The following is a 24,162-nucleotide window of genomic DNA, read 5'->3' on the forward strand; positions in this document are numbered from 1 at the left end:
GGATTGTAAACTAGGATGCTGTTTCTTTCTCTCTCTCACACACACACATACACACAAATCCCCATCTCTCTGTTTCCTTCCCGCATTGAGACACCAGACCACCACTGCAAGATTTCTATTCCCAGTGATATTTAACGGCAGGTCGCTGCTGCTGCTGCTCTTTAACCCTGTTTGGTTTCTTGGGCCATGTGCTGCTGCGGCAAGTAAGGGGAGAGCATTGCAGTGTGTTTTCTAAATGTAGGGCTCTCCTTGGCAGCAGCCTGGCTGTGTCTAGACAGCCCCACCCCCACAGTGAGCCCTCTCCCATTCATTTCTGATGCGGATGTCTGGCTGAAGTGAACACACAGCTGGCCTGTGGGGATTGAGGGGCCACTGGAAGCTCTTTCATCTTCCTTTTGATATCCTTTCGGCCATTATTTCCTCTCCCCACCAGTTCCCTCTCCTCTTCCGCAGGTACATAAAACTTGCTGGCGACCTCGGCCAGCTCCCTGTACTCATCTGACACAAAAGCCCACCTCCAAATGCAGGGAGGAGATTCCCCTCCTTTGGAAAATAAAACCAAACCTTTCGAGCGGAAGGAGTCTTGCCGCTTCACAAAACTCACAGCTCTTTCCAGAATTAATCACTGTGGCGCTGGGTTCAATGATGGAAACCTCTCTGAGCCCGGCTTCGGCTGGGGAGGGCGGAATATAAATAAAATTATTTTTTTATTATTATTGGACATTTGGGGTACCTGCCCTTTCTTCCGAGGAACATGGGGGCTACCTCCCCCTTTTATTCTCGCAACAACTTTGCAAGGTAGGCCGGACTGAAGAAAGGCGAGTGGTCCAAGGCCATTCTGGGATCCGCACCACAGCTAAACAGGGATTTGAACTCAGGGTCAGTGTTCTGCTTCCACTATCTGAGGCAGCCTACCTCTGAATGCCAGTGGTGGGAATCCCAAGTGGGGAGAGCACTGTTGCGTTCAGGTCCTGCTCACATGCTTCCCATAAGCCAGTGGTGCCCAAACTTTCTTTCAGAGAGGGACAGATTTGATGAAGTGAACATGTGTGAGGGCTGACCAAAGTTGTTGAGCTTTTAGGATAGAAGTTGCTGAGCTTTTCTTTTTTAGGATTTTACGCCAGGACATTACTGCCACAGGTGCCGGGTTAAATTGACCGGTGGGCCAGATTAGGCCCCCAACGTGGACTTTGGACATGCCTGCCATAAGCCATCTGGTTGGCCACTCTGATAACAGGATGCTCAGCTGCCATAGCCTTTTGCCTGATCCAGCAGAGCTCTTCTTAGGTGCAATACCATATTGACTGCACTGGACCATTGTCAGTCCAGTTCATGGGCGATCAAAGTCCCGGCTGGGGATGTCGGGACTGGGTGGCATGATGGCAGGGTGGGAGCAGGAACAGGAGTCCAGAAGCCAGGAGTCAGGAAGCCAAGAGTCTGAGGGTCAGAGAGCCGGGAGTCAAGAAGCCAAGGGTCCAAGGATCAAGAAGTCAAGGGACCAAACACAGCAAGGCAGGAAGCGTGTTGCTGTGGCAAAGAGCTGAAGGGAAAATGCTGACTTTATATCCCTTCCCAGCTCTTGCCACCAGGTGCTGTGAGTTACCAATCGGCCTTACCTGTGCAGCTGCGCGTTGCCTCTCCAGAACAAATTTAGGAAGGCCCCAGTCCTGGTCACAGGGCCTGGCTCCTGCACGCACACCTGACAACCATGCAATGGAGAGTTGATCACCTGTCCCTTCTTGTGTGACAGGCAATAATTATACACCAGGGTTTCCCAAACTTGTGTCTCCAGCTGGTTTTGGACTACAATTCCCATCATCCCTGACCACTGGTCCTGCTAGCTAGGGATAATGGGAGTTGTAGTCCAAAAACAGCTGGGACACCCAAGTTTGGGAAGCCCTGTTATATGCCATGAAGAGTCCTGGTTGTTACGGCAGCATTGGTGGAAGCATTCAGAGCCTGCTGGCCTTCCCCAGAAAACGGAGCCTTTCCTCTCCTCAGGACACCCTTTGTCTGCCAGTTCCAGGTCTTCATCACTGTTTCTCACTGTGCAAGGGAGGAATTCCCTAAGAATGAGTGCACAGTTGAGAGGGGAAACATGAGCTTCTTGGATCCCATGCGCCCTCTATTGGAAAAGTTCAAGAGTGCCAAGCAGGGATTTTTGGTTGTGGGTGAAACATTAGTAGAATTGAAAGAAAATATAAAACGCATCTATTTAGACAAGATTTTGGCGGGTAGTTATTTGGGGATCAGTCTCCTTGTTCCATTTTGCTTTTAAAATGGCTTTGTTGTGTGTTTATGTATATTTAAACTGAAAGGGTTTATAGGTGCATCTACTACAGTGGAATGGGACGCGGATGGCACTGTGGGTTAAACCACAGAGCCTAGGACTTGCCGATCAGAAGGTCGGCATTTCGAATCCCCGTGACGGGGTGAGCTCCCGTTGCTTGGTCCTTGCTCCTGCCAACCTAGCAGTTCAAAAGCACGTCAAAGTGCAAGCAGATAAATAGGTACCGCTCCGGCAGGAAGGTAAACGGCGTTTCTGTGCGCTTCTCTGGTTTGGCAAAGCGGTTTAGTCATGCTGGCCACATGAGTTGGAAGTTATACACCGGCTCCCTCGGCCAATAAAGCGAGATGAACGCTGCAACCCCAGAGTCGGTCACCACTGGACCTAATAGTCAGGGGTCCCTTTACCTTTACCTTTACTACAGTGGAACCTCTATTTTGCAACCATAATCTGTTCTGGAGGTCTGTCTGGAGGTTGAAATGGGTCTCTGGGAGAGGCGCCGTTGTGCACAGGCACGGGCGGCGATTGCCCGCTTCTGCGTATGTGCAAAGGGCGATTGCTCGCTTCTGCACAAACTGCGATCGCCATTCCTGCGCATGTGTGAACGGCAGCAAACCCGCTGGTTACTTCCGGGTTTGCCATGGTTACAACTTGGAATGACAGTAAGAAAAGGCGGTGCTAAGTAGAGGTTTGACCATATTAGATATTAGATATTAGCATAGATATTAGAACGAAGTAAACCGATTCCAGCCACGAACTATACCTAGATCAGGGTGTGTGTGTGTGTGTGTGTGTACATACACATATGTGATGATGATAGAATTGTCAAGAGTGAGGTCATCAGGAAATTAATGTTGCCATTATTGGTTAACCTTGTTCTCTGTCCTTTTCTTCTTTGCAGAGAATTCTTCTGCCGCCACTGTTATTCCAACCAGCTGCCTCTTCTGCGGGAAGCCACCTGGTGAAGAATTGGCAGGAGGAGCTTCAAACCACAACATCCCAGGGATTCCCAAGGAAGGAGCCAGCCAGGGTGCCTTCCCAGAGGACAACAACCTGTTCCATTGCTCCTGCTCCATGTTTTGTGTTCTCCTTGTGGTGTGGCTGGAGCTGGCCTGCTAACCAGCCTGAAAAGAAGGGTGGCATGGCACCCTGAAGCCCGTTAGCTCATCTCATTGTGATGCCCAATGAGCCACAGTGGCATGGTTGTCGTGAGTAGCCTATCTGCATTGCATGCTCATGGCAACATACTGTGTGAGCAGTTTATTAGACCAGCTTGGGAGGAACACAGGAAACAGCTTGCATCTGGGCAGACTATTTTATTTGTCCATTTGGCCCCGTGTTATCTTTCTGTGCTCTGACAGGCAGAGGCACTTGAGAATCTCAGGCAGAGAGAGTTCTTTCCCATCGAAGCAGGGTGCTTCCAGATCATGGGTAGGCAAACTAAGGCCCGGGGGCCGGATGCGGCCCAATCGCCTTCTAAATCCGGCCCGCGGACAGTCCGGGAATCAGCACATTTTTACATGAGTAGAATGTGTCCTTTTATTTAAAATGCACCTCTGGTTTATTTGTGGGGCCTGCCTGGTGTTTTTACAGGAGTAGAATGTGTGCTTTTATTTAAAATGCATCTCTGGGTTATTTGTGGGGCATAGGAATTCGTTCATTTTTTTTGTCAAAATATAGTCTGCCCCCCCCCCACAAGATCTGAGGGACAGTGGACTGGCCCCCTGCTGAAAAAGGTTGCTGACCCCTGTTCCAGATGAACTGTCTATTGAGCATTCATCCTGATTTGTTTGCATGGAGGTTAGATCCTGAGCCCGCCAGCACTGCACATTTAAAGCAGCATAATATCACTTTTAAAAGCCATATCTTCCCTCAAAGAATTATGGGAAGTGTAGTTTGTTAAGGATACTTAGAGTTGTTAAAAGGTAAAGGACCCCTGACAGTTAAGTCCAGTCGCAGACAACTATGGGGTTGAGGCGCTCATCTTGCTTTACAGGCTGAGGGAGCCGGCATTTGTCCGCAGACAGTTTTTCCGGGTCATGTGACCAGCATGATTAAGCTGCTTCTAGCGCAACGAAAAACCGAAACCAGAGCAGCGCATGGAAACACTGTTTACCTTCCCGCCAGAGCAGTACCTATTCCTCTACTTGCACTTGGACATGCTTTTGAACTGCTAGGTTGGCAGGAGCTGGGACCAAGCAACAGGAGCTCACCCCATCGCGGGGATTCGAACCCCCAACCTTCTGATTTGCAAGCCCAAAAGGCTCAGTGGTTTAGACCACAGCACCACCCGTGGAGATCTATATTCCCCTCACAGAGCTACAGTTCTCAGAGTTCCCTGGAAAGAGGGTTTGCTCACTCTGAGAACTGTTATCTCTCTGAGGATGATGGGGGTCTCCTAAAAACTCACTAAGGTGTGCTGAGCTGTGCTAGGCTTACCTGCCCGATATGGCAGATGTTGAAACCTCACCTCTTGAAGAGATGAAAGATCAGGGCCAAGAATCATCCTCACCTTTAGAGTTTATGCAACTAGTCAGTTTACCCTCACTCCCAGATATGTCAGATTTTAGGTACTTAGAGAAAAGGTGGAAGAATCTGAAGGAAGACTAACAGTCTCAGGGCAATCCTATGTATGCTGAATTAAGTCAAGCTGTGTTCAACCATCAGGTAAGCCTGTATAGAATTTTTGCCTACTGAAACTGAACCATGAAGTCTTTGGTCCAAATCCTAGCCCTGTCATGAAATCACCTGGTGGCTTTAAGCAAGCCATTATCAAAAGGGCAGAAGAAAAGCTATCCTTAGCTTTCTCCATGAATTTGCCATCTCAAGTTGTTTAGTGTTTAGTGAATTCCATAGTTTAGTGAAGAATAGTAAAGAAACCTATCCATTCTGAAGGAAATCAGCCCTGAGTGCTCACTGGAAGGACAGATCCTGAAGCTGAGGCTCCAATACTTTGGCCACCTCATGAGAAGAGAAGACTCCCTGGAAAAGACCCTGATGCTGGGAAAGATGGAGGGCACAAGGAGAAGGGGACGACAGAGGACGAGATGGTTGGACAGTGTTCTCGAAGCTACTGACATGAGTTTGACCAAACTGCGGGGGGCAGTGGAAGACAGGAGTGCCTGGTGTGCTCTGGTCCAGGGGGTCACAAAGAGTCAGACACGACTAAACGACTAAACAACAACAGCAATTAATGAAGGGTATAATTCTTAATTTTGCTTAATTTTGTTTGTCCTGAATCTTCCAACATTCAGCTTCATTGCATAGCCAGCAAAGTTCTAGAACTGAGAGAAAGGAAGTCGCGCTTTTTTTTTTGGCTCCTCCCCCCCAAAAAAACACTACAGTGGTGCCTCGCAAGATGAAAATAATTCGTTCCGCGAGTCTTTTTGTCTTGCGATGTTTTTCGTCTTGCGAAGCACGGCCCGTTGCAACTGCGCCTCTTCAAGCGGCTTTAAGAAAAAAGCGCAAGACGTTTTCATCTTGCGAAGCAAGCCCATAGGGAAATTCGTCTAGCAAAGCAACGCAAAACCGCAAAACCCTTTCGTCTAGCGAGTTTTTCGTCTTGCGAGGCATTCGTCTTGCGGGGCACCACTGTAGTTTAAAACATTTTTTGGTGGTGTTAGCCAAAAAAAAGGTAAACAGCTTCTGTGTCTGGGTTTTCGCTTTTTGAAATATGGAGACCCTAATAATCTTGAAGACATTTATCTCTTTCAGTCTCAGTCATTATCTTTCAGTCTCAGTGGGAGGATAAGAACAGGGTATTGGAGAGGATTCTTTGAGTTAATGTTTCTTAGTGTAGCACTTTGAAATGCTAAGTACGGGTGCTAAGTATTGTTATTGTTGGCTGATGTTGGTTAGGAGTTAAGAGGTGAAGAGAGTGTTAACTGTGTGTGGAGTGGGAGGGAACAGTGTTCTTTCTTTTCAGAGCAAGATATTAAGAAGATAGGGTTGCAAACTCCATAGGTGTCCAGCTCCAGGCTATTGGGCTTCCTCACAGTTCCCACCTAAGATGACACCGGAAGAGGGAGACTGATTGCCTAGGCCCTAGGAGAAGGAAGAAGGTGGCTTTCCTAATGCATTTTCCAGAAGGCTCCCTGCAAGAGCCATGTTATCTGGCAGCCTCAAAAATGAGAGCCTTGTGGCACCGTAAAAACTAACAAATTTATTATGGCAATCAGCTTTTGTGGACCCGAGCTGATTGCCATAATAAATTGGTTCGTCTCTTCCTACAAATTGCCTCGCTTGGCTGTCTGCAGTTCACTGCTGCCATTTGTTTATTGCCAGCAAAATCTTTGTTGTTGTGTGGAGGAAGGTGGTGGCTGTGACAGAGGAAGGTCTGCTGGTTTTTTGAGATGGGGGGAGGGAGGCTGGCTACCTGCTCTTGGGGCTAGAGGGTGGGGTTTTCCCTTATCCTCTGCCCCGCTCCATAGGGCTGAACAGCAGCCATTCATATAGGAGAGGTAAGTAAAGGGGAGGACACCTTACAGGTGCAGACTGAACATGCTCCTTCTCTGGTGACCCCCAGTGTTTGGGATAAGGGGTGGATTTTGCCCCCTTTCCTGCCTCACAGCCAGCTGGTCTTGCTTTGCATGACACTGACTATCCCTCTGCACATTGTCCAGTCCTGGATTCTACTTCACATTTGTATCCCTCCCCTTCCTCCAGGATGCTCAATGTTACCACCCTGCCCCCCCAGCAATGTCCTTTTATCCTCACAACATGATTTTCATGAGATTATCCCTCTTTGCCTTCAAGATGACCCTGCAAGGTCGATTAGGCTGTGAAAAGGGCAGCTGCCCTGCAATTGCTCTCGGAAAGGATATGAAGCGAGAAAGGAACAAAATCCCAGTCCTAGTCCAATGTTGTGCCCATTGAATCACACTGGCTATTTCTCTCTCTCAAAGGTGGCATCCAGACAGTCCCACAGGGCAGAGCCTGGGTGCCCTAAGACTGATGCTGAAACTGGCTCTTTCCTCACTATGTTGCAGCCAGAACCAAAAAAACTGAGCATCTCCTTGTTGCATGAGCCTACAGTGGTACCTCTAGTTACAAACTTAATTCGTTCCAGAGGTCCGTTCTTAACCTGAAACTTCTTAACTAGAGGCATGCTTTCGCTAATGGGGCCTCTTGCTGCCGCTGCGCCGGCAGCACACAATTTCCGTTCTCATCCTGGGGCAAAGTTCTCAACTCGAGGTAACACTTCCAGGTTAGCGGAGTTTGTAACCTGAAGCGTTTGTAACCTGAGGTGGTTGTAACTCTAGGTACCACTGTATTCACATGACATGATAAAACTTTATTTGCATTAGCCAATGGCCATAGCAACAATAAAACATCACAGTATACGCAAAAAGGGAAATTTGATATAAGAGCACAATTTAAAGTCCTGAATCAGCAGTCAGTTAGTGGCCCTTATTCTGATTGCCCCTGCTATGAACCTAGCAACCTTTGCTGTTATCTGCTCATTTTGATCTGATAGAAGAAAGGACATTGTGGCAGTGGCTGAGTGCCCTGGGATGGTTAGTATGAGTGGGGTGATGATCTCATTCCTCTGGTCTTTGTAGAGAGTACAGGACAAGAGGATGTGTGCCACTGTTTCGGTGCTACCGTCTCCACAGGGGCAAAGACATTTCTCAGACGGGATCTTTTGGAATCGACCCTCAAGTACCGCAGATGGTAGAACATCCAGTCTTGCAAGTGTAAAAGCACGTCTATATTTTGGGATAATAAGTTTGTGCAGATATGGGGCCAGAGAATGACATGACAGCCAGTGGTCCTGATCCAAAGAAGGCTGAGAGCTTTCCTTTCATCAGCATCTCCCAGTGAAAACAACAAACCAGCTTCTTCAACTTCCCCAAAGGGCAGTTGGCTTGCTTGGCGCAAGAGTTACATAAAGGGGAGCTCAGAGGGAGTTGCAAGGAGTGGCTCCCCAACTTAGATGTCATCTACACACAGCTACATGGCAGGCAGAAATTCAAAAGGTGATGTTGTTTGCCCTTGCCAGACTAAGATGGTTTGGGTTTTTCTGTTGCCCATCCTATAGCCGTTAAAAACCACAGTGTCTCTGTCACAAAAAGAGTTGCGTGAGCCTGCTCACAATTCTGCAAAGCAGCCGAGGCTGCAGAATGGAACGTTTATGGTGATACATCTCTTATTTCCTTCACTCTTGCAAGAGCCCTGAAAGGTAGGTGTGCTTTGTTTTTGTTTTTTCCTCCTGTGTGTAGCATTGAGGCTAATACAGCATCCTATACAATCTGCTTCATCATCACCTGTTTTAACGTCCACCTTTCTCTCTGTCTGTCTGTCCCTCTCTTTCTCTCTCGTACACGAAGCAAAAGAGAGGGTCTCGTGGAACATTCAACGCTGTCGGTGAGTTTTGTCACTGGGGTCAAACCATCGACTGTTGAGTGTACCTTGTGGCCTGTGCAGCACTTGGAAGTGAAGGAAGCTACCAGCCAAAGGACAGCCGAGTTGGCGGAGTTGAGAGTGCAAAGAAATGGCTTGCTAAGCAGCGGGTGCTCAGCTTAGAGAAATGTAAAGTTGTGTGACAGGTATGTCTGCAAGGAGATCTGAAGCAGGACTCGCTTCAGTTTATTTCAATTGGACATGTCAAACCTACGTTCGCCAGGATGCTCATTGTCACGATACAACTTGCTCTCTTCCATTTTACCCTGTGCATTCATACAAGCCAGATATTTGCATCAGTAGTGCAAAAGAAGGTGATTTAAACTCCATGGATGAAAATGTCAAGGTGTGTATGTAAACTTCATCTGCTTACGTGATATCATCAGAGGGGTCTGTGCGTGACCCATACATCTCTAGGGCTCCCAGTTCTGCCCTCTTGCAACCTAGACACTTTACACTGTTCTGATTCAGTGGAAGCCTAGGCAGCCGTGGTTCCTCAAACCTTCAAGAAGGTATGCAGAGATTTTCAGTAGCCCTCCCTGCCTCTGACCAGAACACCACACTAGAAGGCAGCGTCATTGGCACATGCCAAAGCAGACACTAATGAATTGCCAGCACCACCACATCTTCCCCAACCATGGACCTAGCCAGGGGGGTGCAGTTGCTCCCCACCAAGTAAATAAATAAAGATACTTAACTAACTGTCCAATACCTCAAGGACGGCCTCTTTCCATATGAACCTACCCAGACCCTGAGATCATCTTCTGAGGCCCTTCTTCGTGTGCCTCCTCCTCAAGAGGTCCGGAGGTTGGCAACACGAGAACGGGGCCTTCTCTGCAGTGGCTCCCCATCTGTGGAATGCTCTACCCAGGGAAGTTCTCCTGGCGCCTTCATTATACACCTTTAGGCGCCAGGCAAAAACATTCCTTTTTAACCAGGCCTTTGGTTGATTTGATTTAGCATCCTATGCCCCTTTAAAATGTGGTTTTCTTTGGGGGGGGGCTTATTGGGTTATTGTTTTTATTTTGATTATAGATTTTGTGGTTTTATATATTGATTTTGTTCTGTGAACTGCCCTGAAACCTCCAGGTATAGGGCAGTATATAAATTCAACTAATAATAATAATAATAATAATAATTCCGTCCCAGATAACTCTGTTCTGCCCCACCCCCTCCATAAAGCCTTCCCCGATAAAATAAACCCTGTTTTAAACCCTGAATTCTTATACTGGTTCTGATGACCTACAACAAGGGTGGGCAACCTTTTTTCAAGTGAGGGCCACATTCAAGAGATGTGGAGACTGGTCTATTATTATTATTATTATTATTAATAATAATAATAGGTCAAGTGGGGCACTGCCCAATCTCAGTCTGTCCTCACCCATCCATGACCTGCCTGTCTTCTAACCTATTCATGAGATCGCTCTGGCTGTCAGCTTTTTAGTCTCCGGGTCTTCCTTGTAGAGCTCAGCAGGGAAGAGGATGGGGGCAAAACTAGCATTAGTTGACTCTGAATGTCCTTTGCTTAGGTTCCACCTCTCATTTGGACTCCCTGTATTCTGTCCCACCAATCTCGATGTGCCCCAGACACAAAACATGCTGAAGGCCAGGATTTTCCATGACCAGAACTTGGGAACGTTCTGCAGGCTGTGATTCTATTATGCCCCTTGTTTCTTTCTAAACATTCAAAGGGGCAGGTGTTTTTCCTTTTTCATCTTCAGGCCTTGGGGCTTCTTCCCCAGGAACTGGAGCACTTTAAAACACACACACGCACACCCCATGTAATTCTCTGTAAAATCCTGTCACCAGGACATCGGCTCTCTTCAGACAGAGTTTTGGAAAGCTAGAAAGTCACAATCAACATTCATTCTGTCGGTGGGTTGTGATGCTGGAGGAGAAGCTCACTGATCAGTGAATGCAACTGTGGCTGGAAGGCACTCACAGGACCAGCATGTTCCAGGAGAATGCAGTGTGTCAAGATGGACGGGGCAAAAACAGTCTCGCCACAAGGCCACCTTTCCTCAGTGGACTGTTCCTACCTGCACATACAGTTCAAGAACAGTCCTGCACTGCCTCAAGATCCTATAAGAATGAGTCAGCATTAATATTAATAATAATAATAATATTTTGTTTATACCCTGCCCTTCCCAGTTTAAAACCGGGCTCAGGGCGGCTAACAGCAAATACAGTGGTACCTCGGGTTACAGATGCTTCGGGTTACAGACACTTCAGGTTACAGACTCCACTAACCCAGAAATAGTACCTCAGGTTAAGAACTTTGCTTCAGGATTGTAATGAGTATGGGTTGCTCGTGCGTAAGTTGCCGCCTCTCCTGGCTATGTTGCCTGGTTAAACCTTTCAGTCTGGGCAGCCCTTCACTTCATGGCTGCCCCAGTCGCTAGCAGAATCCGTCAGTGGGCATTTCTTAAATCTTTTCCAACATGAAAGTTGTTTGCCGCCCAGTCTCCTCCTACTCTCCCTGCGCAGAAGTCTTCTGCGCAGGGTGGGCGTGGGTAGCGGAGGACCCGTGCTCTCCCCGCTGGTGTCCGGTGAAGAGTCCTGGAGCCCTCTCTCCGATTCCCCCATCAGCCCCTCTATATCCCTGGTGTTGCGCTGATTTGCTTCCCCATCTGTGGAGCTGCCTCTCTCCCTGCTGGGTCCCTCTCCAGCATCATTTGAGAGCCTTCCCTCCGCCTCTAGCTCCGATGTCAGTTCCCTGACAAGGATGAAAACAGAAATCGTGGTGGCAGTAGGAGGCCGCATTAGCTAAAGTGATACCTCAAGTTAAGAACTGTTTCAGGTTAAGAACGGACCTCCAGAATGAATTAAGTTCTTAACCCAAGGTACCACTGTATAAAACATTGATTAAAATGCAACTTAAAAACAACATAAAATACAACATAAATACAGCATCAATGTCAATAAAATTCAGGGGTCATTTTTTGGGGGCGAACCCCCCAATCCATAAACATCAAATGATCACCAGGGCTAACTGGCCAGGTTTGTCCTACTAGGGCCGGCAATGAGACCAGGGAAGAGTTTAAATGTGGGGTCCCAGAAGGGTTTCTTCATAGAAAAGAAAAGGGAATAGAGGATCAGGCTAATTCAAATTGAAGGCCAGGTGGAATAGCTCTGTCTCACAGACCCTGCGGAAGGAGATCAAGTCCTGCAGGGCCCTAGTCTCATGGGACAAAACAGTCCACTAGGTCAGAGCCATCACTGAAAAAGCCCCGGCCCTGGTGGAGGGTAGTCTGACTTCCTTAGGGCCCAGAACCTTTAAGCTATTACTATTCATAGACCTTAGGGTCCTCTGCGGGACATACATATATAGAGAGTTCTGGGTCAAATCCAGCCCCAAAACTCAAGCCTTGAGGGCCAATAGGTGTGGTCAATGTAGTTTCGGAGAGCCAGATTTCATGTATTGTGGGCACGACAGGAGAGCTCCTAACGTTTGTTTTTAACAAATGTAGTGGAGAGTTGCAAACGTCTCTGCATCTTTTTGCTTGTTTCACCATACATAAAAGAAATATGTGACCCTTTTTTGACTAAAGGTAAAAATGCACAGAAGTGGCCTGAAATATCTCAAGACTCCCTCTCTCCTCAATATTTCTGTGGCTCAGTAGCCTGCCTAAAAGCTATGCAGGCTTTCTGCTAGCCTTAGAAATGAGGGACAGGTCTGTTCTCATGGAATATGCTAAATAAGTCTGTTTTCCATGAGTGATTATTAACTTAGTATCAGTGGCGTAGCGTGGGTTGTCAGCACCCGGGGCAAGGCAAGTAATTTGCGCCCCCTAACCCATGGATTTGCACCCCCTAACCCTAACCCCCAGATGTTGCGCCCGGTGCGGCCGGCCCCCCTGCACCCCCCACGCTACGCCACTGCTTAATATTGTTAGGGTGTTCACCTCCATAGGGCAGTACTTGCCCAAAGACAGGTTCTGCCTCAGAAGTAGAGATGGAAACAGCTTGGGGTGTAGAAACATCTAGGGGGATCCCTTGTCCTGCAATGTGGTCAGGAAACCCTGGCCCACTCCTATCCATGTTTTGACCCAGTGGAGAAGAGAGTCCTGCTACTCCTCTGCCCTCAAGGTGAGGACGATTTTTCAGATACAGTGGTAACTCAGGTTACATACGCTTCAGGTTACATATGCTTCAGGTTACAGACTCCGCTAACCCAGAAATAGTACCTCGGGTTAAGAACTTTGCTTCAGGATGAGAACAGAAATCATGTGGCGACAGCGGGAGGCCCCATTAGCTAAAGTGGTACCTCAGGTTAAGAACAGTTTCAGGTTAAGAACGGACCTCCAGAACGAATTGAGTAATTAATCCGAGGTAGCACTTTACTGGGACGCAGGTGGCGCTGTGGGTTAAAGCCTCAGCGCCTAGGACTTGCCGATCGAAAGGTCGGCAGTTCGAATCCCCGCGGCGGGGTGCGCTCCCGCTGCTCGGTCCCAGCGCCTGCCAACCTAGCAGTTCGAAAGCACCCCCGGGTGCAAGTAGATAAATAGGTACCGCTTACCAGCGGGAAGGTAAACGGCGTTCCGTGTGCTGCGCTGGCTCGCCAGATGCAGCTTTGTCACGCTGGCCACGTGACCCGGAAGTGTCTCCAGACAGCGCTGGCCCCCGGCCTATAGATGTGAGATGGGCGCACAAACCCCAGAGTCTGTCAAGACTGGCCCGTTCAGGCAGGGGTACCTTTACCTTTTAGCACTTTACTAGGTAAGTAAAGTGTCGAAGGGGAAATTAGGTGATGACTGATAATATTTTTTCCTCTGCAGTGGGGGCTGTTCTGTGCTGTAAATTTCAGGTCTATTGCTGCACACCACCCCAGTCTCCAAGTGGGGTGAGATTCCAGGGGTTCCAGGCGCTCACCCATAGGTTCTAGACCAGGGGTAGGCAACCTAAGGCTGGGGGGCTGAATGCGGCCCATTCGCCTTTGCAATCCGGCCTGCAGACAGTCTAGGAATCAGCGCATTTTTACCTGAGTAGAATGTGTGCTTTTATATAAAATGCATCTCTGGGTTATTTGTGGGGCATAGGAATTCGTTTATTTTCTCTCTACAAATTATAGTCCAGCCCACCACATGGTCTGAGGGACGGTGGACCGGCCCACGGCTGAAAAAGGTTGCTGACCCCTGTTCTAGGCATTCATTTCATTTTGGAAATGAGGCACTGTGGAGCCTGCGATTATCATCATTATTATTTATTAAATTGGTATACAGTGGTACCTTGGGTTACAGACGCCTCAGGTTACAGACGCTTCAGGTTACAGACTCTGCTAACCCAGAAATAGTACCTTAAGAACTTTGCTTCAGGATACAAACAGAAATCACGTGGCAGCAGCAAGAGACCCCATTAGCTAAGGTGGTACCTCAGGTTAAGAATGGACCTCCAGAATGAATTAAGTTCTTAACCTGAGGTACCACTGTACTGCCCTTCATCTGTAGACCTCAGGACGGTTCGCAGCATAAAAATGCGAGATAAAAAAATGCGGAATGAAAACAAAAACACGGCAAACCAATAAACACGTCATATATACCACCTGAGCCTACTATGGAGGGGCTCACAGCATCGGCATCCCAAGAGGAATGCTCACAGCCTTGGATTCAAGCATGGCTTCCTTCTCTTTCTGCTTTTCCAGCCTGCCACTTTTGCACCCAGCTTCTAGCTCACATAACTGATAACTCTCAACTCTGGCTTTCTTCCTTCTGTGGTCTCTGCACCTCACCAGGAGGCTAGGCCTGGCTGGATTAGCTGTTAAACATTGGCTGGTTGCAGGAATTTAGAGGTCTGGCACCCACAAGCTCATAACGCTATTACTGTACTACCAAGTTTAGATACCGACTGAAAGGTGGTACTGGTGTTTTGTTTCGTTGTTACTTTGCTATAAAATTCATCCTTTCACATGCAACTTCTTCAATAAAGATGTTCATTAAAAATAAATAAATCCAGAGGTTTGTCTTTTGCAAAAAGAAGATGTAGCAGATTTATTGTGAAGCTGCAATAAACAATAGGTTTGTTACAACAAGCCAGTTGTATAGAGATAGCAAGGGAGCTTTTGAATTCTCCAGAACTCTATTTCAGACTGGATATTAAAAGCAACGACAAAAAAGCTGTGAGGAGGAGTTAAAAGAAGAAAAACGACAAGTCTTACGATTTGTAGCGAGGCTACAGATTTGCTCTGCCTTTCTTGTGACACAGAATCTGTTATACAACTTGGATACAACACTTCCTGCACATCACATTTTAAGACTCTTACAAAGTGCTTTACCTTTGTAGACTTAAAAAAAGGTTGCAAATACCATACCACAATTTGGGGTCTTACCACTATGCCCAGATTTCACCCCATGTCCTCTGTCCTCCACAACCATCTTTGCTTTGTCCAGCTTGAAGACATGGACAAATCTTAACTATTTGTAACCTTTTTAGTTATACTAGTAAATATAGCACCATATTGTGGCTTTGGTTGTTTCACTTTTTTCCCTAATGGATCCCTATGGCTCTACCAACAATTTTGCGTGTTTTGGAGATTTACTGAGGCATAATACAGCAAGTAGCTCAGTCGTAATATTAAGAATATTAGGGGGATGGGCAAGGGAAGGATTAGACCGGTGTAGGTAACTGTAATGTGTATGGGTTGCTCGTGCGTAAGTTGCCGCCTCTCCAGGCTTTGTTACCTTGCTAAACCTTTCAGTCTGGGCAGCCCTTCACTTCGTGGCTGCCTCAGTCGCTAGCAGAATCCGTCAGTGGGCGTTTCTTAAATCTTTTCCAACATAAAAGTTGTTTGACGCCCAGTCTCCTCCTACTCTCTCTGCGCGGAAGTCTTCTGCGCAGGGTGGGTGTGGGTAGCGGAGGACCCGTGCTCTCCCCGCTGGTGTCCAGTGAAGAGTCCTGGAGCCCTCTCACTGATTCCCCCATCAGCCCCTCTATATCCCTGGTGTTGCGCTGATTTGCTTCCCCATCTGCGGAGCTGCCTCTCTTCCTGCTAGGCCCTTCTCCAGCATCATTTGAGAGCCTTCCCTCCGCCTCTAGCTCCGATGTCAGTTCCCTGACAGCAACCTAAGGCCCGGGGGCCAGATGCAGCCCAATCGGCTTCTCAATCCAGCCCGCTGACGGTCCAGAAATCAGCATGTTTTTACATGAGCAGAATGTGTCCTTTTATTTAAAATGCATCTCTGGGTTATTTGTAGGGCATAGGAATTCATTCATTTTTGTTTTTCAAAATATAGTCTGGCCCACCACATGGTCTGAGGGACGGTGGACCGGCCCATGGCTGAAAAAGGTTGCTGACCCCTGGGGACTGGACCATGTGAAAAATGAACATAATATGTTAGCTGCAGTTCGTTCATTTTCAGCTTTGAATTCTTGTTATAAAGAAGTGCACCTAGACATTCTGTTGTTGCGCCCATAACCTAGGTTTAAGGTGCCATTTAGCTCCTAGCTTCCATATCTCAGTTTCTGACACTGATTGCAGGGGTTGGACTAGATGGATCTTGTGCTGCCTTCCAACTCAACGGTCCCATGATTCTATGAGTGAGCCCACTTCATGCATAGTATCCTGCAAATAGATCTGTACACTGCAAAAAGAGCAACACTAAAAAAGAAAAAAGCATTTGGTGTGGTTGATTATACCTCTTATAGCAGTGTAGAGCAGTGTTTCCCAACCTTTTTTGAGCAACGGCACACCTGTTTAAGGAAAAAAATCTCGCGGCACACCACCATTACAGCCCCGTGACGTCAGCGCGCAGCGTCACGCCGGGAGGGACGCACGAAAGTGAAAGTTTTTTCCCTCCCCCTTGCCGGGGAACCTCCAAGCTTTGGGGGTGGGAGGAGGCAGCAGAGCGAGGGACTGAGGGACGGCGGCAACTGAGGCGGCGGCGGCTGTTGTGGTGGTGGCGGCGCTAGCGGGCGGAGGAGGGGGCGGCGGTGGGGCTTGAGGAGCCGTCGCCGGGAGTTGCTGCTGCTGTTGTTGCTGCTGCTGCCCGGACATGCCGGCCTCCTCCTCCTCCGCTGTCTCGCGCTCCTCCCTTTTGCACGCGCTGCCCCGCCGCTCGGCACCACCACCACGGAGCCGCCCCCGGCTCGACGCGGATCCTCGCCGCCGCTGCCTCTCACCGCCCGACTCGCCCGCCTCCCTCCCACGGAACACCAGCCAATGTCTCACGGCACAGTAGTGTGCCGCGGAACACCGGTTGGGAAACACTGGTGTAGAGAACAGAGGAACTGTGGATTAGTGGTTTCTGGGCTTCCCATCCTAGGTTCATAACTTGTTCTGGCTGGGGTTATGCTCCCCGCTAAAAAAAAAACTAGTACAAAGCAAGCCAGTTTAGAACACTCTTGGTTGCACCAGGCCTTTGGGCAGTGGGAGGGTACTATTGCTAGTTAGACACACACACACACACCCAATGCCATCCACATATTTGGTATCATTGTACGTGGCATTGTGACATTTAAGTGAAAGGTGGGATATAAATATTACTGCTGCTTACCTGGATAGTGCTGGGGCAAGGAAAGGCCACACGGCATAATTGTACCAGCAGGACGGCTGCTGCCAATTGGGTGCTTTTGCCAGGGCAGGGACAGTGCCCAGTTGCCACCACCTTCCCCAGGGGTCAGCAACAAATTCCTATGCCCCACAAATACCCCAGAGATGCATTTTAAACAAAAGGACACATTCTACTCATGTAAAAACAAGCTGATTCCCGGACCGTCCGCGGGCTGGATTGAGAAGGCGATTGGGCTGTATCCGGCCCCCGGGCCTTAGGCTGCCTACCCCATACCTTTCCCAATCATCATACAGGTAAGGAGCAATAACGGCAGTGTCTGGAGGGCACCTCTTCCCCACCACTATTTGGAGTGATGCAATACAGTGGTACCTCTGGTTGCGAACAGAATCCTTTCTGGAGGCCCGTTTGCAACATGAAAAGAACGCAATCTGCAGCGGCGTGTCTGCGCAAGCCCGGGTTGTAATTCACCGCTTCTGCGCATGTCCGTGATGTCATTTTGTGCATCTGCACAAGCAGCGAAACCCGGAAGTAACCCGTTCCGGTACTTCCAGGTCGCCGCGGGACGTAACCTAAAAGAACGTAACATGAAGCGAACGTAATATGAGGTATGGAGCAGACCAAAAATCTCACAAAAGCACAGCAAGCTTCCTGGTTCTCCAGAGCTCTTCACTGGGCAATATGTTACACAAAGCAAGGGGCAAGCGGGGGGGGGAATAAAAATCAGAATACCCCAATGGAGTACTCTTACAATAACTATTCAATAACAAAAGGAACCCGTCTCTGTGGTTCATACATTTCACTGCTCCGTTTCACAAATGGATTTGAACCCAGTTAACCTGGTAAAAAGCTTTCCTGAACCATGATATTCAATTTCCCCACTTGATTTCCTTGTATTTGCTGTTTTTAGCACATTTCCTATAAGACCCCCAGGTTTATTCACACAGGAGCTCCCCACCACCACCACCACTCACCTCTCAGTGTATTTGCTGAAAGTGTTATTGGCCAAGTTCTCCACATTGTAGTTTGAATAAACAAATAAATGTGTATTGACCATTCATTTAGTGCTGGGTGACTAACTCCTGGCCCATGGACCTCTGAGTGTCTCCTGATTTGGCAGATATGGCACTTCGGGGTAGTTTTCCATTTAAACAGACAGACAAAAACACACACACACACACAACCCCTTCCCATTTTTGCCTATGTGGTGTTCCCTGAGCCGCCTCAAATGTCCTGTGTTAAAGTATATGCAATTTGCATGTCCTTAATCCTGTAATTCCACCCCCTCCTACAAATGATTCCTGCTCAGTTATTTGCATATCTATAATATTAAGCAATAAAATCCAAACTCATTTACATATCCAAACTCATCAACATATCAAGAGAATCGGGGGGGGGGAGCAACTGTTATTTTAATATAAACACTCCAATGAAAATTCTGGCTGTAATTTTGAAAATTACAGTTTTCATGCCCCCGCTCAGTTCTGAGGTGTGTGAGCATTCCAGCTTTGCTACATTTTAGTGAAATCATTGTAGAAAAGGCTCCTTGCCCTTGCTGTGGGAGAGACAAAACCAGAGGCATTCTCCACTCAGCATTGTACAATTAGTGAAAGTATTCCCATAAGAAGGGAATTCCATGAGCCAAGAAAATGCTGATGAGCATCTGAAGCTGCTTTTCAGTGTACAAAATTCTACCCCCCCCCCTTTTGACATCAAAGATCTTACGACTGCAGCTTACAACCAAGACCCTTTAACTTTAAGGTAAAGGTAAAGGACCCCTGACAGTTAAGTCCAGTCGCGAATGACTCTGGGGTTGCGGCGCTCCCGATGTCTTTCGGGAGTTTTTCTGGGTCATGTGGCCAGCACGACTAAGCCGCTTCTGGCGAAACCAGAGCAGCACACGGAAAATGCCATTTACCATCCCGCCAGAGTGGTACCTATTTATCTACTTGCACTTTTTGGTGTGCTTTCGAACTGCTAGGTTGGCAGGGACCAAGCAACGGGAGCTCACCCCGTCAGGGGGATTCGAACCGCTGACCTTCCATCGGCAAGCCCAAGAGGCTCAGTGGTTTAGACCACAGCGCCACTTTAGCTGTGCCTTAAAACTAAAATCTGAGGCTCCTTGCACAGAAAAAACAGGCTCAGGATCCAGTCAAACGTAAGTCTTTGTGAAGGTTGCAAACCCAACACACTCTCTGGAGAATTAATTCCATTCTGTTGCAACCCGTACCAATCAAAATAATGCACAATACATGATATTAGCAGGGCTGCACTGTTCTGTATAATTCGAGCTATAAGATTACACACCTTGTTAATTTGTCTGCCTTTTTGGTTATAATTCAACATTTTCAATAAGGAATACATACATAAATAAAAGGAATTAATTCCACTCAGCTTAGGTTCAGGCAGGAGGTCTCATAACTTTTCAGCACTTGATTAAGCCACTTCTAAGTATTTCAATAAAGTGTACTTTTAAAATGCTAAATTTTGGCTAGCTTGTGCCCCACATTAATGTTATGGTAATAATTGTATACATTTAAAAATGAATTGCACCATTATTATATTTGAACAGTACAGTTTACAGTGTACTGTGTACAGGACAGGTCAGTTTACATTGATAACTTTAAAAGTTCCTGCAACTGCAACTGCATCTGCTCACATTAACCCCTTGCTTCCCCCTCCCCACCCTGTCACAATCTCTTCCCTGCTGTTGCATTTAAGCTCCTTAAGTGACAGGATCATGAATTATGCCCTCATTTTATTTCATTTGCTTCTAAAACCCCGTCAGACACTACAGGTTGAATCCAAACTTCAATCCAGTTAAGCTAACATTGTAATTGTCTGGAAATTTAATAAGGACTAAATTAAACTCTGTTGGTGCCAATGATAATGAAGTGCAGCTAAAATGGTCAGGACCTAACTAACCTCATGTACAGTATATTCATGGTGGCACACACCAAAAAAAAGGGTAATTGCTAGTCTGCTTAGTTTCTGGCACAGAGCCAAACCATTCGCCTTCCAATGTGGATGCTTTTATTGTGCTTTGCCACCAACCAGACCTGAATACAATGCAGCTGTGCATTGCTGTGTTTTCCTTTGCTGTTGAAAGGTCAGCTTATTATCCCGACTGAGCGCCAGCAGTTAGCATGGCATAGCCAGCAATTTGGATGGCTTAAAAAAAGAGGATGAAGCTATTAATAATAAATTGACATGTGGTATTAAGGTAAGAGGGGGAATGTGCAGGAGAAATGATTTTGACAAGCTATGCAAGGTCGGCGGTTCAAATCCACAGGGTGAGCTCCCATTGCTCGGTCCCTGCTCCTGCCAACCTAGCAGTTCAAAAGCACGTCAAAGTGCAAGTAGATAAATAGGTACCGCTCCGGCGGGAAGGTAAACGGCATTTCCGTGCGCTGCTCTGGTTCGCCAGAAGCGGCTTAGTCATGCTGGCCACAAGACCTGGAAGCTGTGCGCCAGCTCCCTTGGCCAATAAAGCAAGATGAGTGCCGCAACTCCAGAGTCGGTCACGACTGGACCTAATGGTCAGGGGTCCCTTTACCTTTAACTTATGGACCTAAAGCCATTTGCACAGAACAAAATATGTATTTTATCAAAGTACATCCAGTTTTTTCCCCTTTTTTGGGGGGGGCAGAGAGTGGGTCCCTAAACTAGAGCTTGTTCAATTTATGCGTAAATCCGGCACTTTGTGTGTGTGTGTGTGTGTGAGAGAGAGAGAGAGAGAGAGAGAGAGAGAGACTGAGACTCGCACAGACACTTCCAACTTGCAACTTTGCAAGTTGCAATAAAGAAGCAACTCTTGAAGCCAAAGGCTGCGCTTCTTAGTTGGCGATTCTCTCTCTCCCCCCACCTCCATTCAGTCTTACGTTTATCTGTGTTACAAAGCAAACAGAGAAACGGGGAAAGGTACATACATCTCTTGCCTCCACTTTCAATTCATAGTCTTCTTTGCAGATCGTTTAACATTCGGCGAGAGACACTTTTATGCGGCTTCGCAGCCACGCCCTCAACTTTGCCAGGATGGCGACCCACAAGCGGCGGGGTGGGGGGCCGTGGGGCGAGCCAGACTTCTTGGCTCCAGGCTCCTTGACGGTGGGGGGCAGTGGGAAGAGCTTCCCAGGCTATTGGCTCTGGGCGGAGGCCCCAACGGCACATGGCTGCATTTAGGAGCGCCCAGGGCTCCGGCGACCAGCTCAGGCTGCGGCGATCATGGCGGCTTTCCAATTGTGGAGGGACTATTTCCAGCTGGCGCGCGTGGTGCAAGAGATGCGCTGGCGGAGCGCGAGGAGCAGCTGGCCGGGGGCTTTCGCGGACCAGGCGCCGCCGCGCAAGGAGGCGCCCCCTGCCGGGGTTAGCAGGCCGGCGCGCCACTGCGCCTTCTGCAAGCACAACGGCGAGTCGAGGGCCATCTACGCGTCGCACGCGCTGAAGGACTCAGCCGGGAGGGTGCAGTGCCCGATCCTGAGAAGTTACACTTGCCCTCAGTGCGGGGCATCTCAGGATCGGGCGCACACGAGGAAGTTCTGCCCTTTAACCAACAAGGGCTACACGTCCGTCTACAGCTGCATCCGGAATTCGGCCGGGAAGAAGGCAAGCCACTTCAAAGCGAAGCCAGCCTATCCTAAAACTTAAAAAATAAAAAGGTGGGAAGGGGAATATTATTATCTCTCTCGTTTTCTCTTTCAGCAGCAAAGGTTCCAACCTGGTGGTACCGTAAGTATTCTTCCTCTTTCTATCCCCACCACCCCAGGCCGCCTGTTTGTTAAGCGCATCTGAAAAGCAAACTCTGAAATCCCACTATCATACCTTGTCTGGGTGTTTAGGAGAAGGAAGGCCCCCTGGGGTCGGGGAAGGAAAAGGAGGCGGATGGAGACTTGGAAGGTGAGAGTTTAGTTCTGTGGGCATCATTGTCACCGTTTTGTATCCTAGTAACTTTTACTCAAAGTAAACCCATTGAAATGAACAGGGCTAAGTTTGTGATCTTTTAGTGGGTCTGAGTAAGACTAAGGTGGATTCAATGTATAAAGAATAACTATTATTATTATTATTATTCGTCCTCCAAGAGTGAGGTTACTTTTCATCCTAGCTCACACCTCCTGTATGTGTGTGCCTGGCAGTTTATTATTATTATATTTACTCCCATTTATATTCGCCTACTTTCTTCCAAGGAGCTTGATAGCGTACAGTTCTCCCTTTACTCATTTCATCCCCACAACAACCCTATGAGGGTAGGTTAGGCAGAGAGAGGAAGGGGTCGTGATCACCCAGTGAGCTTCATGGCCAAGAGGGGATTTGAACCTTCCTTCCCTGCCCCTTGGAAAGCGGGGAGAGGAGAAAGAGTGCTCAGATTGTGTGTGTGTGTGTGTGTGTGTGTGTGTCTGGGAGGAAGGTGTTTGTGTATGTGTGACTGAGGCAGAGACATATTCACCAGATGGGAGGAAGGTTTACTGAGCATTCGTAGCATGCTGGTAAATGCCCAATTGCTCTTGCTTCACTCCTAGTGCAAGCAGGACAAGAAAAGGGTTGGTTTTGTGTTACTTCTGAACTAGGAACTGTGGCTTGTTTCTCTCTTGCAAGCCACAGCAACCTGCCACCCTGAAGTGGTTTTCAAACCTGGAGGTTCCTGGGTTAAACAGTAAAAAATGTAAATAAGCAGCCATTGCCTGCCACTGCTACTCTTACAGCAAGGGTAGCCAATGTGAAGCTATGCAAGTGTTGTTGGAATACAGTTCCCCTCATCCCTCGCCACTGGCCATGCTCCTGGGGTATGCCTGCTCTCCAGTATTTAGCCTCAAAGGACTTGGGGTGGGGTATTTCTACAATTACAGCTGAATACAAATTCAAAAAAAAATTGCATAGATTTCTGGTGAGGAAAATGTGATTGGGATTGTGTGCATTTTATCATCTCTTTCAGGTACATTTGCAGCTGTACCAGAGCTAGCACTTTTCTTGAAGTCAAGGGAAACTTTGGATCTAATACACCCCAAGTGGTTGGTCTGCAGGAATCAACTAAAATATTCAGACCTGGAGAGAAAAAGGAGAGAGGGAAAGATAGTCCAGGATGGCAACATTTACTTCAGGTGGCACTGGTACATCACACCAAGGGCCTGGAAATGAATTCTCTCAGTACTATCACAATCAACTGACTCGCTATTCTTGTTTTTTAATCCAGCTACTCTTCCTGCTTGAATTATTTCACATTCATGTTATTACAGATGTCTGACTCAGTGTGAAGAGTGTCCACTTGAGACAAATGTTACCTAATTTCCCAAATTACCAGTCTGAAGTCTCCCAATGTTTGTATTTGTTTAAAGTTTTGTTTAAATGCATGTTTGTTTTTCAAGTGATATTTGTTGGCCAGGTTTTATTTGGTTCTTAAGACGTGTGGTCAATAATTACTTTGTTTTGTTAATATTATGGCTTTATATGGTTATTTATTTGTTACACAAAAGCAATACAGCGTTTTAAAAACCCTAAACCAAAGACGTGTCATTTTTGAAATGAATCGCTATGTAAGGATTTACTCTTGGACAAGGAAGTTAGGGAGGGGCAGTTGAGGGGGTTTAGATGAGGGGTCTTAGCATACTGTGATAAAGGGGCAAAGAATTATACCAGACTTGCAGCTCCTGTAGTTAATTGCCCTCTTTTAAGTGAGAAAGGGCTGCATCCCACCCCACTTCCATCTAGCTAGAGTGAGCAGCAGGGCTTGGGAAGCAGCAGTTCCACCACCACAGAATCTTCCCCAATTTTAGAATTGTTCTGCCTGTGTAGAATGCAAAACACACAAGACACCATAAAGTAGGCAAGAATGAAAGTGCACAGCATTTTAAGCTCTATTGGTTTCAACTAAGTACACACATAACTCTTCCACTTGAAGTGAGGTTTAAAGTTACTCAATTTTGTAATTTTTAGCCAAAATACAGCATTTTCATTCCACTAACCTAGTTCATTTAT

The 24,162-nt window shown here is 47.5% G+C and overlaps 1 protein-coding gene and 1 long non-coding RNA gene across 5 annotated transcripts in view; both read left to right on the forward strand.

Annotated features, from left to right (window-relative positions):
- Positions 1–5,569, forward strand: part of LOC309522349 — a 34,212-nt gene extending 28,643 nt beyond the window's left edge. For both annotated transcript variants that reach the window (XR_014215058.1, XR_014215059.1), the window contains one exon: positions 3,189–5,569. This is a non-coding gene — a long non-coding RNA (uncharacterized lncRNA). The remainder of the gene's footprint in view (positions 1–3,188) is intronic.
- A 15,472-nt stretch (positions 5,570–21,041) lies between these two features.
- Positions 21,042–24,145, forward strand: NANOS3 (nanos C2HC-type zinc finger 3). Of its 3 annotated transcripts, none has more exons than XR_014215017.1 (2): positions 21,042–21,921; positions 23,123–24,145. XR_014215017.1 is itself a non-coding variant. In XM_082205587.1 (2 exons), the coding sequence occupies exon 1, from the start codon at positions 21,418–21,420 to the stop codon at positions 21,838–21,840; it is 423 nt and encodes a 140-aa protein (XP_082061713.1). In that variant the 5' UTR covers positions 21,042–21,417; the 3' UTR covers positions 21,841–21,851; positions 23,123–24,145. The 3 variants fall into 3 exon arrangements, 1 of the variants encoding a protein (XP_082061713.1); XR_014215018.1 differs by having other exon boundaries at positions 21,042–21,916; XM_082205587.1 differs by having other exon boundaries at positions 21,042–21,851.
- Positions 24,146–24,162: the final 17 nt, after the last annotated feature.

This window comes from Podarcis vaucheri, assembly GCF_965113315.1.
Source record: "Podarcis vaucheri genome assembly, chromosome: 17".
Taxonomy (NCBI): Eukaryota; Metazoa; Chordata; class Lepidosauria; order Squamata; family Lacertidae; genus Podarcis; species Podarcis vaucheri.

What these genes read in the sequence shown, in the direction of transcription:
- NANOS3 (XM_082205587.1), top strand. Translation starts at nt 21,418, where the DNA reads ATGGCGGCTTTCCAATTGTGGAGGGACTATTTCCAGCTGGCGCGCGTG.